Below are 12,072 nucleotides of genomic sequence, written 5' to 3'. Positions count from 1 at the left end.
GCGGGGCGGGGCGGGGCCGGGGGGCGGGGCCTGAGGGGGCGGGGCCCCGGGCGGGGCCGGGCGGGGCGGACCGGTCCGGCAGGTCGGGGCAGGGGCGGGGCCAAGGGCGCGGTCTTAAAGGGGCAACAGCGCCCGGCGGGGGCTGTGGGGCCCACCGGCAGAGCCTCCGCCCGCCCCGCCGGTGCCTCCCCCCGGGGGCCCAGCGCCGCCCCCCCCCCCCCCCCCCCACCATCGCGGGGTCCCCTTCGCCCCCCTCCGGTGTCCCCGTGGTGTCCCCGGCGGCTTCTCCCATCGCCACAGCCCTCCCGGACACCCCCCGTGCCCCCCCCAGCGTGTCCCAGTGCCCCCCCAGTGTGTCCCAGTGCCCCCCCAGCCCATTCCCCCCATTCCCCCGGGTGGGACCCCCCAAAAGCCCCTGTTTCTACCCAAATCGCGGGGAGGCGGACGGGGGAGGGCAGGGGGCTGGCACCGACCCCCCCCCCAAATGTGGGGTCCCCAAATCCCACCGGACCCAGCAGCACGGGGGGGGCGGGGGGGGGGCAGAACAGGCACTTTATTGGCACAGCAAGAGCGGGACGGGTGGGGAAGGGGCAAGGGGGCAAAATGGGGGGGGGGGGGGGGCTCAGCCTGCAGGGACCGAGCACCCCGGGGCGCCCCCTCCCGGCTCTGCTGGGCCGGGGGGGGCAGGAGCAGGGCCCCGGGACCCCCTCAGGCCCCCCCAGCTTCGGAGCTCTCCGGGGACGGGTCCTTGGTGGCGGCACAGAGGTGGAAGAGCCCTGGGGGGGGGGGAGAGGTGGGGGCGGTGGGGTGAGAGGTGGGCACGGGGGTGCCCGGAGCTGCCCCCACCCATGGGTGCCCGGGCCGTGCCCAGCCGGGCCCGGTACCTGCCGAGCCGGTGAGGACGACGGCGACCCAGGCGAGGAGGTAGGACCAGGAGAGGCGCCAGGCGCTGGGTGCTGGGCCCAGCAGGCTCCGAGCGCCGGCCGTGCACACCGCCAGCCCCAGCAGCGCCAGGAGACCTGCGGGACACCGGGGGGGGGGGTGTACGGGGCTGAGAGCCCCCGGGGAACCGCGGGGACCCGGCACGGTGCGTGGCTGCAGGGACCGGGCACAGCTCATCACAGCAATGACAGCTCATGGCAGCAGAGACCGGGCACAGCTCATCACAGCAGTGACCTGGCACAGCCCATGGCAGCGGAGACCGGGCTCAGCCTGCAGAGACCGGGCACAACTCATCACAGCAATGACAGCTCATGGCAGCAGAGACCGGGCACAGCTCATCACAGCAGTGACCTGGCACAGCCCATGGCAGCGGAGACCGGGCTCAGCCTGCAGAGACCGGGCACAACTCATCACAGCAATGACAGCTCATGGCAGCAGAGACCGGGCACAGCTCGTCACAGCAGTGACCGCTCATGGCAGCAGAGACCGGGCACAGCTCATCACAGCAGTGACCGCTCAGCCCCGATGCCCCCTCCCCGACCCCAGCCCCCGAGCCCACCGTGCCCCCCCCCGCCCCGTCCCCACGTACCCGCCAGCAGCAGGGTGACGCCGGCCGCACGGGCACGCGCCCTGCGGGCAGCACCGGCGGCGGCGGCCGAGAGCCCCAGGGCGAAGCCGGCGGCGGCGGCCAGCACCGCGAGCAGCATCAGCACCCGCGTGGCGTCCCAGAAAGCTGCGGGGACACGCGCGTTGGGGACACCGGGCACGCGGGGACCCCGGCGCCCTGCCCGCAGAGCCGGTGCCTACCCGGGGGGCCGGGGGGGGGCCGGCAGTGCCCCCCCAGGCAGAGGTGCCACAGCCCGACGGCCGCGGTGCCGCCGGGCGCCCGGTGCTGCAGCCAGAAGTCGGTGGCGGTGGCGGTGACGAGCAGGGCCAGGCCGCTGGCAGCGCACAGCAGCCCCCCCCCGACCGGCATCGTCCCCTGCGCACAGCGGGGGGGGGGGGGGGGCTGGGGGGGGGCTGCTGTGTCCCCCCCCCAACCACCACCACCGGCCTGGGGACCCTGCGCCACCACCCGTGGGGAGGGGACGCAGGGATGGATGGGGCAGTGGTGGGGAGGGGGGGCACCCGGGGGTGGCACCGCAAGGGGATGGGGGGGACGTCCCCAGGGAGGGGGGCACCCAGGGGTGGCGTCTCCAGGGGACGGTGGGGACAAGCGTGGGGACGTCCCCAGGGAGGGGGGCACCCAGGGGTGGCAGCTCCAGGGGACGCTTTGGACAACCATGGGGACATCTCCGGGGATGGGGGGGCACCCAGGGGTGGCACCTGCAGGGGACACTGGGGACAACCCCAGGGACACCTTTGGGGTGCCAGTGAAACCCAGGGGGTGGCATCCTCAGGGGACACTGGGGACAGCTGTGGGGACATTTCCAGGGGCAGGGGGGTACCTGGGGAGGGGGACACCTGGGGACACCAGGGGTACCCAAGGTGGCATCTCCAGGGGACACCGTGGGGGACCCGGGGGGCGTCACCTCTGGGTGGCAGGTGGCGGGGTGGGGACAGGGGCTTGGTGGCCACTCACCCTCCTTCAGCACCCGCCAGCGGGGTGCCCCATGGCCGTCCCTCCGTCCGTCCCTCCGTCCGTCCGTCCCGGCCGATGGGTGATGGGGATGTGGCGGGGGGGGGTGTTAAGGCCCCCGGGCGCACGTGGCGCTGCCATTGTCCGGGGACACAAAGGCTGGGAAGGCTCTGGGTGCTCTGGGTGCCGCCTCCCCCCCCCCCCCCGGGGGCTGACACCGCAAAATCCCGTCCCCGTGTGTCGACCGCCTGCGGGGACGCTGGGGACAGCGGGGGGGGGACAAGAGGAATGGCACCCAGGGTCCCCCCCCCGGCCCACGTCCCCAGGGCAGGGCGGCAGCACCTCGGGGACAGCGGGTCCTGGCCCCGTGGGCAGGATCAGTCCCGGCTCGGCCGGGCTTGTCCCCAGCGCCCCGGGGACACGGCTGCAGCTGGGGGGGGGCAGGGGACAGCGGGGACAGCGGGGGCACCGCGGGCGTGGGGGGCACCAGGGACAGGACACCGGGGAAGGTGCCACCGGGGGCGCAGACACCAGGGGCACGGGGGACGCTGGGGACAGGCGCCGCCGCTCGGGGCAAGCACCACGCCCCAAATCTCCCCACATTCTGCCCCGTTTCCACCGCTTTTTGACCCAAAAAGCGCTGTGGCCGGGGGGGTGGCACCAGGCGACAGCAGGGGAGGGGCGAGGAGGTGTTGGTCCCCTGGTGACCCCCGGGGGGGACGTGCCACACGCGTGTGCCCTGGCAGGCGGACACGCGCGGCCCCACCTGCAAGTGGGGTCACACCGGGGGGGGGGGGGGGGGGGGACACACGTCCAGGACAAGCAGGCAGAGGGACACACCCACGTGTGCACACCCCCCCCCATGTGTGTGCACACATTTGCACACTCACACATGCGCACGCATGTGCACGCTCAGACGTGTGCACACCCACAGGTGCACGCCCACCCACACGCACACACATTTTTCACGCTCACATTTGCACGCTCACGTTTGCACGCTCACACTTGCACACCCACGCTTGCACACCCACACTTGCACACCCACGCTTGCACACCCACATTTGCACACCCACACGTGCACACCCACCCACACGCACCCACACCCACCCACACGCACACCCACATTTTTCACGCTCACATTTGCACACCCACGCTTGCACACCCACACTTGCACGCCCACATTTGCACACCCACACTTGCACACCCACACGTGCACACCCACACTTGCACACCCACACTTGCACACCCACGCTTGCACGCCCACTCCCGTCACAGCCGCAGGGTGAGGGCCGGCAGCAGCAGCAGGAGGCTGAAGGCACCGCGAGGGGGGGCGCTGGAGCAGGGCTGGCTGCAGGGGACACCTGCGGGGAGGGGGGGGACACGGGGGGGGGCACTCGGGGGCTGCCCCCGTCCCCACGGACTGAGGCCGGGGCGAGGGGCTCCCACGACCCCCCCCCAACCTCAATACCAGGGTGTGGGGCTCCCATGTTCCCACAGACCCGCACCGGGGGGGGGGCTCCTTCACCCCCCCCCCAAGCCCCCCCATACCCCACATCCCACAGCCCCCCCAACCCCCCCCAGCCCCCCCAACCCCAATACCAGGGTGTGGGGGCTCCCATGTTCCCATCCCACAGACCCCCCCCCCCCCCCCATCCCCACAGAACCCCCCAATCCCCCCCAACCCCAATACCAGGGTGTGGGGCTCCCATGTTCCCATCCCGCAGACGCCCCCCCAAGCCCCCCCATCCCCCAGAACCCCCCAATCCCCCCCAACCCCAATACCAGGGTGGGGGGGGGGCTCCCATTTTCCCATCCCACAGACCCCCCCCAACCCCCCCCAACCCCCCAGACCTTATACCAGGGTGGGGGGCTCCCATGTTCCCATCCCACAGACCCCCCCCCCAACCCCCCCAACCCCCCAGACCTTATACCAGGGTGGGGGGGCTCCCACGTTCCCATCCCACAGACCCCCCCCCCCCCCCCCAACCCCCCAGACCTTATACCAGGGTGGGGGGGGGGCTCCCACGTTCCCATCCCACAGACCCCCCCCAACCCCCCCCCAACCCCCCAGACCTTATACCAGAGTGGGGGGGCTCCCACGTTCCCATCCCACAGACCCCCCCCCCCCAACCCCCCCCAACCCCAATACCAGGCTGGGGAGCCCCCCCATTCCCATCCCCATAGCCCCCCCCCAACCCCCCAGACCCAACCCCTCGGTGGGGGGCTCCCACCTCCCACCCCCCCACCCCATCCCCTCCGACCCGACGCGGTGCTGGGGGGCTGCCCCCCGCCGTGCCCCCCCCCCCCCCCCCCGTGCTCGCACCGCCGAGCTCCAGCGTCACCTCCCCGCAGGCGCAGTCGTCGCGGCCCAGCAGCAGGCACCTATAGGTGCCCCCGTCCCCGGCCTGCAGCCCCCCCAGCACCAGCAGCGCCCGCCGGGCCCCCCCAGCCCGGCCCGCTCACGGTACGGGGGGGTGCAGCTGGGGGGGCCCAGGCGGCCCCGGCTGCAGACCAGGCTCCCCCCGAAGTGCCAGCGCACGGCCAGCAGCGGGCCCAGGTGGCCGCCCCCCCCCGGGCACCCCAGGGTGACGGCGGCCCCCAAGGTGCCGTTGGCCTGGGCATGGCCCCGGTGGGGGCTGCGGCACGCGCTGCACCCCCCCGCCGCCTCGGTGGGGCCGCCTGGGGACAAGGGGGGGGCTGTCACCTGCACGGCCACCCCCTGGGGGGGGGCACAAAGGTGGGGGACGGGGGGTGCTGGCACCGTGCCGTGGTGGGTGCAGGGGGGGGGGGGCAACGCGGTGGGACACGGGGGGGGTGGCACTGGGCTACGGGGCGGTTACGGGGGGGGGACACAGTGAGGGGGGGACACGGGGCTGGCACTGTCTGTGGGAGGGGGGACACGGGGGTGTCACTGCCCGCGGGGGGGGGGGACACGGGGCTGGCACTGTCCCACGGTGTGGCTGGGGGGGGGGGGACAATGCAGGGGGATGGTGGGGACTGTCACCGTGCCATGGGGTGGGCACGGGGGGGGGACACACGGTGCGGTGGGACACAGGGCTGGCACTGCATCTGTGGGGGGGGGACACGGGGCTGGCACCGTCTGTGGGAGGGGGGACACGGGGCTGGCACTGTCTGCGGGGGGGGACACGGGGCTGGCAGTGCCCGTCTGGGGGGGGGACACGGGGGTGTCACTGTCTGTGGGGGGGGACACGGGGGTGTCAGTGCCCGCGGGGGGGGGACACGGGGCTGGCACTGCCCGCGGGGGGGGACACGGGGCTGGCACCGTCTGTGGGAGGGGGACACGGGGGTGTCAGTGCCCGAGGGGGGGGGACACGGGGCTGGCACTGCCCGCAGTGGGGGGGGGGACACGGGGCTGGCACCGTCTGTGGGAGGGGGACACGGGGGTGGCACTGCCTGTGGGAGGGGGGACACGGGGGTGTCAGTGCCCGCGGGGGGGGACACGGGGCTGGCACTGTCCCCAGCCCGCCGCGTGGCCGTGGCGGGGACTCGCCGCTGTGCGACACTCGGGGACCGTCGGCAGCGCACGGAGGGGACAGGGACGGGGACGGGGGGGGGGCGAGAAGGGACAGGGAGGGGGACACGGCTGGGACCCCCCCACAACCCCCCCGGGCTTCCCCGGCCCCCCCCTCCCCGCCGCGTGTCCCCCGCAGCCACCCCCCCCCCCCCCCCCCCCGGGTGCCGCCCCCCCCGGGTCCCCCCGGGTCCCCCGCGCCCCCCGGGTGCCGCCGCCCCCCCCCGCGCCCCCCCCGGCGCCGGGACCCACCGGGGGGCAGCAGGGCCGGGCCCAGCCCGAGGGGCAGCAGCAGGACCCACATCTGCGGGCGGCTCCGGCGCGGCGGGGACGGGCGGGGGCGGCCCGGGACGGGGGGGGGGGGGGGGGGGGGAGCGGCCTCTGGGCGGGACCCGGGGGGGGGGGGGGGGGAACGGGGCCGAGGGGACACGGGGAGAAACGGGGGGGGGGGGGGGGGGGGCAAATACAGGGGGGGGAGGATGGGGAGGGGGCACGCAGAGACCTAAATTAAGGATGTGCCCCCCCCCCCCCCCCCCCCGGACACCCAGCGCTTGTAGGGCTGGGGCCTGATCCTGGAGGGGGGGGGGAAGCGTCCTGGGGAAGCGTCCTGGGGAAATATCCTGCCCCGGGGGGACAAATCCTGCCCCAGGGGGGACAAATCCTGCCCCGGGGGCACGCTGTGTATGCCCCCCCCCTCCCCCCCCCCAGCCCCGGGGGCCGCATCCAGCCCGGCTACGTGGCGGGCGGCTCTTCATCCCCCCCCCCCCCCCCCCCCCCCCCCGTTATTTTTGCCATAGCAGCCCGCAAACAAACCCAGCGCCGCTGGATCCAGCCCCAGCACCGACGTCCGGCCTGGCTGCACGTAGGGCCAGGCCCCCCCGGCCCCCCCGGCCCCGCTTGGGGCCACCCCAGCCCCGCGCTGTCCCCTCCCTTGTCCCCACAGCCCCCAGCGGGGCGTTCCCCAGGGGGTGCTGGGGGGGGGGGTGGCTCTGTCACCCCGCGTCCCGCCGCTGTCCCCACTGGGGACACTGGTGGCCGGCTCGTCCTCGTCCCCCCCCCATGCGCCGAAGCTGCCCGGGTTCAGCGGGGGGGCTTCTCGTGGGTGGCTGACTGCCCAAATCCCTGCATTTCGCCCCAAAAAAGCACCCCCCAACCCAAAGGCGATACACCCCCCACCCAGCTTCCCAGCCCCATTTTTACGCCAAAACAGGAAAAGGAGCCGCGTGCCCCCCCCCCCCCCCCCCAGCCCCACAGCCCCCGGGGAGGGTCCGGTGCCAGCGCTGCGGGGGGGGGGGGGGCCGGACGCCGCCATCCACCGGGGGGGGGAAACCACACCTGGACGCGAGGCGACGCCGCGGCGCTTTTATTGGCTGGGGGGGGGACCGGGGGGGGCCCCGCGCCCCTCCCTCAGTCCTCCAGGTTGCGGAAAGCCGCCTGCATCTCCTCGTTGAGCTGCGCGAAGGCTGCCGTGATGCTGGCCTCGCCGTCCTTCACCGGGTCCTGGGGACAGGCGGGGGGGGGACACGGGGTGACGCGATGGCAGCGCGACCCTCTCCGACCCCCCCCCCCCCCATCCGTCCGTGTGCCCCCCCCCCCACCCCCGGCACCTTGAACTTCATGGCGCTCAGCTTGTAGAGGATGTCCCCCAGGTTCTCGCGGATGGTGGCCCAGGTGACGCGGCGCTCGCCCGCGCCGGTGGCCTCCACGGCGTGCCGCGCCAGGTCGTAGAAGGTGATCATGTTGTGCAGCATCCCCACCGTCTTGTAGAAGGGGCAAAACCTGGGGGGGGGGGGGCAGGCACGGGGTCGGGGGGGGGTTCCGGGGGGGCTGCGGGGCTGGGGGCCGCGGTACCTGTCGTAGGACGAGTAGCCGTTCTGCTGCAGGAAGTCGTCCTTGAGGAGCTTCGCCACCTCCAGCGTCACCTTGTCGGCCTCGGCGAGGGACGCCTGCGGGGGACGGGTCCTGGGTGGCCCCAAGGGCTCTGTCCCCGCTCGGCACCTCGCCGAGCTCTCCCCAGCTCCGGGTGCCTTCTTCCCCCAGCCCCAGCCCGTGTCCCCCTCCCCATCCCCGTAGCCCCCTGTCCCAGCCTCTCCGTCCCTTCCCGTCCCCTCTCCCAGCCCGTTTCCTCTTCCCATTCCTGCTCTTCCCCTATTCCCCATCCCTGCCCCACTCCATCATACCCTGTATCTGTCATCCCATATCTCCCATCCAACCCATCTGCGTCCCATCCCATCCCCATCCCAATCTCTGTCCCCTCCTGGTCCCCGTCCCAATCCCCATCCCCACCCCACCCCATCCCATCCCCATCCCCGTCCCCTTCCCACCACGTTCCCATCCCCGTCCCCTTCCCCATCCCCTCCCCACCCTCTCCTGTCCCCATCTCCATCCCCGTCCCGTTCCCATTCTTATCCCCGGCCCCCCCCGGCCCCCCCACCTTGCCCACGAGCTGCACGATCTCGGCCAGGTCCTCCTCCTCCTGCAGGATCTCCTTGGCGCGGGTGCGCAGGGCGGGGAAGTCGGGGTGCAGCCGCTCGTAGTGGGGCTCCAGCGCCCGCAGGTACTTGCTGTAGCTGATCAGCCAGTTGACGGAGGGGAAGTGCTTGCGCTGCGCCAGCTTCTTGTCCAGCCCCCAGAACACCTGCGGGGAGTTGGGGGGGGGCCGGAATCAGGGGGGGAGCCACGCCTGGGCCAGGAGACCCCCACCGCCACCCCGCTCACCTGCACGATGCCCAGGGTGGCCGAGGTGACGGGGTCCGAGAAGTCCCCTCCCGGCGGGGACACGCTGCAGGGGACAGCGGGGTCCGTGCTGTGGAGGGGGGTCCCCGTGCCCCCACCATGTCCCCCCCCCATCACAGCACCCTCGGAACTCACGCGCCGACGATGCTGACGCTGCCCTCGCGCCCGGGGGAGCCCAGGCAGCACGCCCGCCCCGCGCGCTCGTAGAAGGAAGCCAGGCGGGCGCCCAGGTACGCGGGGTACCCGCTGTCTGCAAGGAGCCGGCCTCAGCGGGGCGCCGCGGGCACCGCAGCCCCTCACCGGGGCCTCGGGGCTGCCCGGGACCAAGGGGACAACCGGGACCGGTGCTCACCCGCCGGCATCTCGGCCAGGCGCCCCGAGATCTCACGCAGCGCCTCGGCCCAGCGCGAGGTGGAGTCGGCCATCATGCTGACGTGGCGGCCCATGTCGCGGAAGTACTCGGACAGCGTGATGCCTGCGCCGGCGGCACGCGGCTGGCACCGGCGGCACGGCCCCGGCGTGCCGGCACCCGCCCCCGCGGGCACCCGCGGCCACCCACAGCCCCGCCGTCCCCGGCCCACCGGTGTAGATGGAGGCCTCGCGGGCGGCCACCGGCATGTTGGAGGTGTTGGCCACCAGCGTGGTGCGCTTCATGATGCTCTCCGTCCTGCCATCCACCTCCATGGTCAGCTGGGGACGGCGACGCCGTCACCGCGCGGCTCGGGGACGAGCCCCCGGCACGGCGCCCCCGCGCCCCGCGGCCTCACCTCGGGGAAGTCCCGCAGCACCTCGGACATCTCGTTGCCCCGCTCGCCGCAGCCCACGTAGACGATGATGTCGCTGTTGGAGTACTTGGACAGGGACTGCGAGATGACCGTCTTGCCGCAGCCGAAGGCGCCCGGGATGGCCGTGGTGCCACCCTGCACGCACCTGGGGACAGGGCGGTCCCCAACACGGCCCCGCTGTGGTCCCACGGAGGCAGGATGGGCCCCGCCACCCCCTGTCCCTGTCCCCATCCCTGGTCACTCACCGGCACCCCCGCGCTGTTCCCTTCCTCCCCAGCAGGACTGTCCCCATCCCTGTCCCTTTCCCCAATCCCATCCCCTGTGCTCACCCCATTCCCTGACCCCGTCCCCGTCCCCATTCCTGTCCCTCAGCCCCGTTCCCCGTGCCCATCCACGTCCCTGTCACCTGCCCCCCGTTCCCGACCCCACCCCATATTTCTGTCCCCATCCTTTTCCCCCATCCCCACCCCGTCCCCTTATCCCCATCCCATCCCTGTCCCCTGTCCCCATCCCCGTCCCCTCTCCCCAGCCCCGTCCCCGTCCCTACGGGAAGAGGGCGTCCAGCACGCGCTGCCCGGTCAGCAGCGGGTGGTTCGCCGTCAGCTTCTCGGCCACGGGCCGGGTCTGCCTGACGGGCCAGACCTGCATCATGGTCAGCTTCTCCGTGCTGCCCTCGAAGTCCAGCTCCAGCACCACGTCCTGCGGGGACAACGGGGGGCAGCGGGGACGTGGGACCCCATGGCCCCCCCCCCCCGCCCCGCGCCGCCAGCCCTTACGGAGACGCTGTAGTGGCCCGGGGGCGCGATGTGGGTGACGGTGCCGCGGCTGCGGGGGGGCACCATGATCTGGTGCTGGACGAGCGAGTTCTCGGCGACCGTGCCGTAGATGTCACCGCCGGTGACGTGGCTCCCGACCTGGCACGGGGCGGCCGTGAGGACGTGGGACTCCCCCGCCACGAGGGGAAGGGTCCCCTTGTCCCCGCGTCCCCGGGGGGGCTCACCCGGACGTGCTTGCTGGGGACGAAGTCCCAGGTGAGGTGGCGCGGCAGCGCGGGGACGTTGACGCCGCGCGGGATGTAGATGTTGCGGGTGAGCTGGGCGATGTCCTTCAGCGGGCGCTGGATCCCGTCGAAGATGGAGCCCAGGATGCCGGGGCCCAGCTCCACCGAGAGCGGCTGCCCCGTGCGCAGCACCGGGTCCCCCACCCGCACCCCCGCTGCGCCCGCGCTCAGGAAAAGCCACGCTGGGGGGGACGGGACAGGGGCGGGAGGGGGGACCGGGGGGGGACAGGGGACTTGGGGGGGAAAGGGGACCGGGGACCGGGGGGGGGACAGGGTGGGAAAGGGCAGGGAGGGCACAGAGCAGGACGGGGGGACAGGGAGGGGACAGGAGGCAGGGGAGCGGGGCAGGACAGGGGAGGGACAAAAGGGAGGGGACAGGGACAGAGGGGAGGGGGACGGGGGAGGAAGGGAAGGGCAGACCGAGGGGGTGGGAGGACGACGGGCGACAAGGAAGGATGGAGGGGACAGAGAAGGTCAGGAGGGACAGGGAAGGACAGGGGGACAGGGGGGGGAGGCAGGGCAGGAGGGCAGGAGACTGGAGGGGACGGGGAAGGGGACGGGGAAGGGACAGGACGGGGTGGGAGGACAGGAGGAAGGGGAGGGGAAGGGAGGACGGGGGACAGGGACAGGCGGTGCCGCAAGGATACAGGTCTCCTCGTAGACCTGCAGGGTGGCCATGTCCCCCTCCAGCCGGATGATCTCCCCCACCAGCTCCGCGTGCCCCACGCGCACCAGCTCGTACATGGCCGCCCCCGCCATGCGGGTGGCCGTCACCACTGCGGGGACACCGCGCCGTCACCGCCCCGTCCCCAGCACCAGCCCACCCCCCCCTTGCACCCCCCATGGCCCCCCCCTCAGGACCCCGAAACGCGGCCGTACCGGGCCCCGAGACGCCGTGCACGGCGCCCAGCAGGCTCTCCCGCTCGGCCTCGGCCAGCCGTGGCACCGCGCTCCCCTCCATGGTGGCACCCGCCGGCCCCGGTGGCCCCCGCTTTATATGGGGGCAGGCACCGCGCGGAGCCGGCGGGGCCCGGGGGAACCGGCTGGGCCCGGTGTCCCGGCGGGCGCGGGCTGTGTACAGTCAACAGCCGCCCCCCCGCCTTGTCACCTTCCCCCCCCTGCTGCTGCCGCACCCAGGGGTGCCCCGAGCCGGCACGCGCCGGCACGCGCCAGCACCCGTGGGGACGGTGGCAGGGACAGCGCGGCCGAGCCGGTGCCACCAGCGGTGCCCGTCCCCTCCTGGCAGCTCGCCCACAGCGCCCATGTCCCCCCCAAGGTGCCTCACGCCCCCCAGCCCCAGCGTCCCCTCTGGTGTCAGCCCTGTCTGTGTCCCCCCCCGAGGTCCCCGCAGGGGGAAGGAACATGCCTGGGGGGTTGGGGGGGGACAAAAGGGGACCCATGGGTCTGGGTGCCACCGGGTGCTGTGGGGCCACTGTGA

At 73.9% G+C, this 12,072-nt stretch overlaps 2 protein-coding genes across 3 annotated transcripts; both read right to left on the bottom strand.

Moving 5' to 3' along the window:
• Positions 1-540: 540 nt before the first annotated feature.
• Positions 541-6,413, bottom strand: LOC136788157 (lens fiber membrane intrinsic protein-like). 2 transcript variants are annotated; one of them, XM_066986190.1, is made up of 7 exons: positions 6,306-6,413; positions 4,845-5,200; positions 2,525-3,882; positions 1,750-1,924; positions 1,532-1,675; positions 885-1,019; positions 541-776 (listed from the first exon to the last, which is right to left on the bottom strand). In XM_066986190.1, exons 4-7 carry the CDS (start codon positions 1,916-1,918, stop codon positions 709-711), a joined length of 516 nt encoding a protein of 171 aa, XP_066842291.1. In that variant the 5' UTR covers positions 1,919-1,924; positions 2,525-3,882; positions 4,845-5,200; positions 6,306-6,413; the 3' UTR covers positions 541-708. The 2 variants fall into 2 exon arrangements, with proteins under 2 accessions (XP_066842291.1, XP_066842292.1); XM_066986191.1 differs by lacking the exon at positions 4,845-5,200 and having other exon boundaries at positions 2,525-2,655; positions 6,306-6,402.
• Positions 6,414-7,401: 988 nt separating this feature from the next.
• On the bottom strand, positions 7,402-11,636 carry LOC136788090 (V-type proton ATPase catalytic subunit A-like). Its single transcript, XM_066985936.1, has 14 exons — positions 11,514-11,636; positions 11,282-11,410; positions 10,575-10,789; positions 10,351-10,488; positions 10,122-10,273; positions 9,557-9,719; positions 9,371-9,479; positions 9,142-9,264; positions 8,925-9,039; positions 8,772-8,835; positions 8,488-8,691; positions 7,905-7,999; positions 7,661-7,832; positions 7,402-7,553 (listed from the first exon to the last, which is right to left on the bottom strand). Exons 1-14 carry the CDS (start codon positions 11,593-11,595, stop codon positions 7,461-7,463), a joined length of 1,854 nt encoding a protein of 617 aa, XP_066842037.1. The 5' UTR covers positions 11,596-11,636; the 3' UTR covers positions 7,402-7,460.
• Between the last annotated feature and the right edge of the window lie 436 nt (positions 11,637-12,072).

This window comes from Anser cygnoides, chromosome 33 (genome assembly GCF_040182565.1).
Source record: "Anser cygnoides isolate HZ-2024a breed goose chromosome 33, Taihu_goose_T2T_genome, whole genome shotgun sequence".
Lineage (NCBI taxonomy): Eukaryota > Metazoa > Chordata > Aves > Anseriformes > Anatidae > Anser > Anser cygnoides.
Note: the sequence above shows the minus strand (reverse complement) of the source record. Positions and strands in the feature narration are given on the sequence as shown.

Coding starts and splice junctions, on each gene's coding strand:
- LOC136788157 (XM_066986190.1), bottom strand. CDS start 1,918: ATGCCGGTCGGGGGGGGGCTGCTGTGCGCTGCCAGCGGCCTGGCCCTG. Junction 1,676..1,749: donor GCCCCCCCCCGGCCCCCCGG/GTAGGCACCGGC, acceptor GTGTCCCCGCAG/CTTTCTGGGACGCCACGCGG. Junction 1,020..1,531: donor CGTCACCCTGCTGCTGGCGG/GTACGTGGGGAC, acceptor GGTGTCCCGCAG/GTCTCCTGGCGCTGCTGGGG.
- LOC136788090 (XM_066985936.1), bottom strand. CDS start 11,595: ATGGAGGGGAGCGCGGTGCCACGGCTGGCCGAGGCCGAGCGGGAGAGC. Junction 9,265..9,370: donor CGAGGCCTCCATCTACACCG/GTGGGCCGGGGA, acceptor CCGCCGGCGCAG/GCATCACGCTGTCCGAGTAC. Junction 8,000..8,487: donor TCGTGCAGCTCGTGGGCAAG/GTGGGGGGGCCG, acceptor CGTCCCCCGCAG/GCGTCCCTCGCCGAGGCCGA.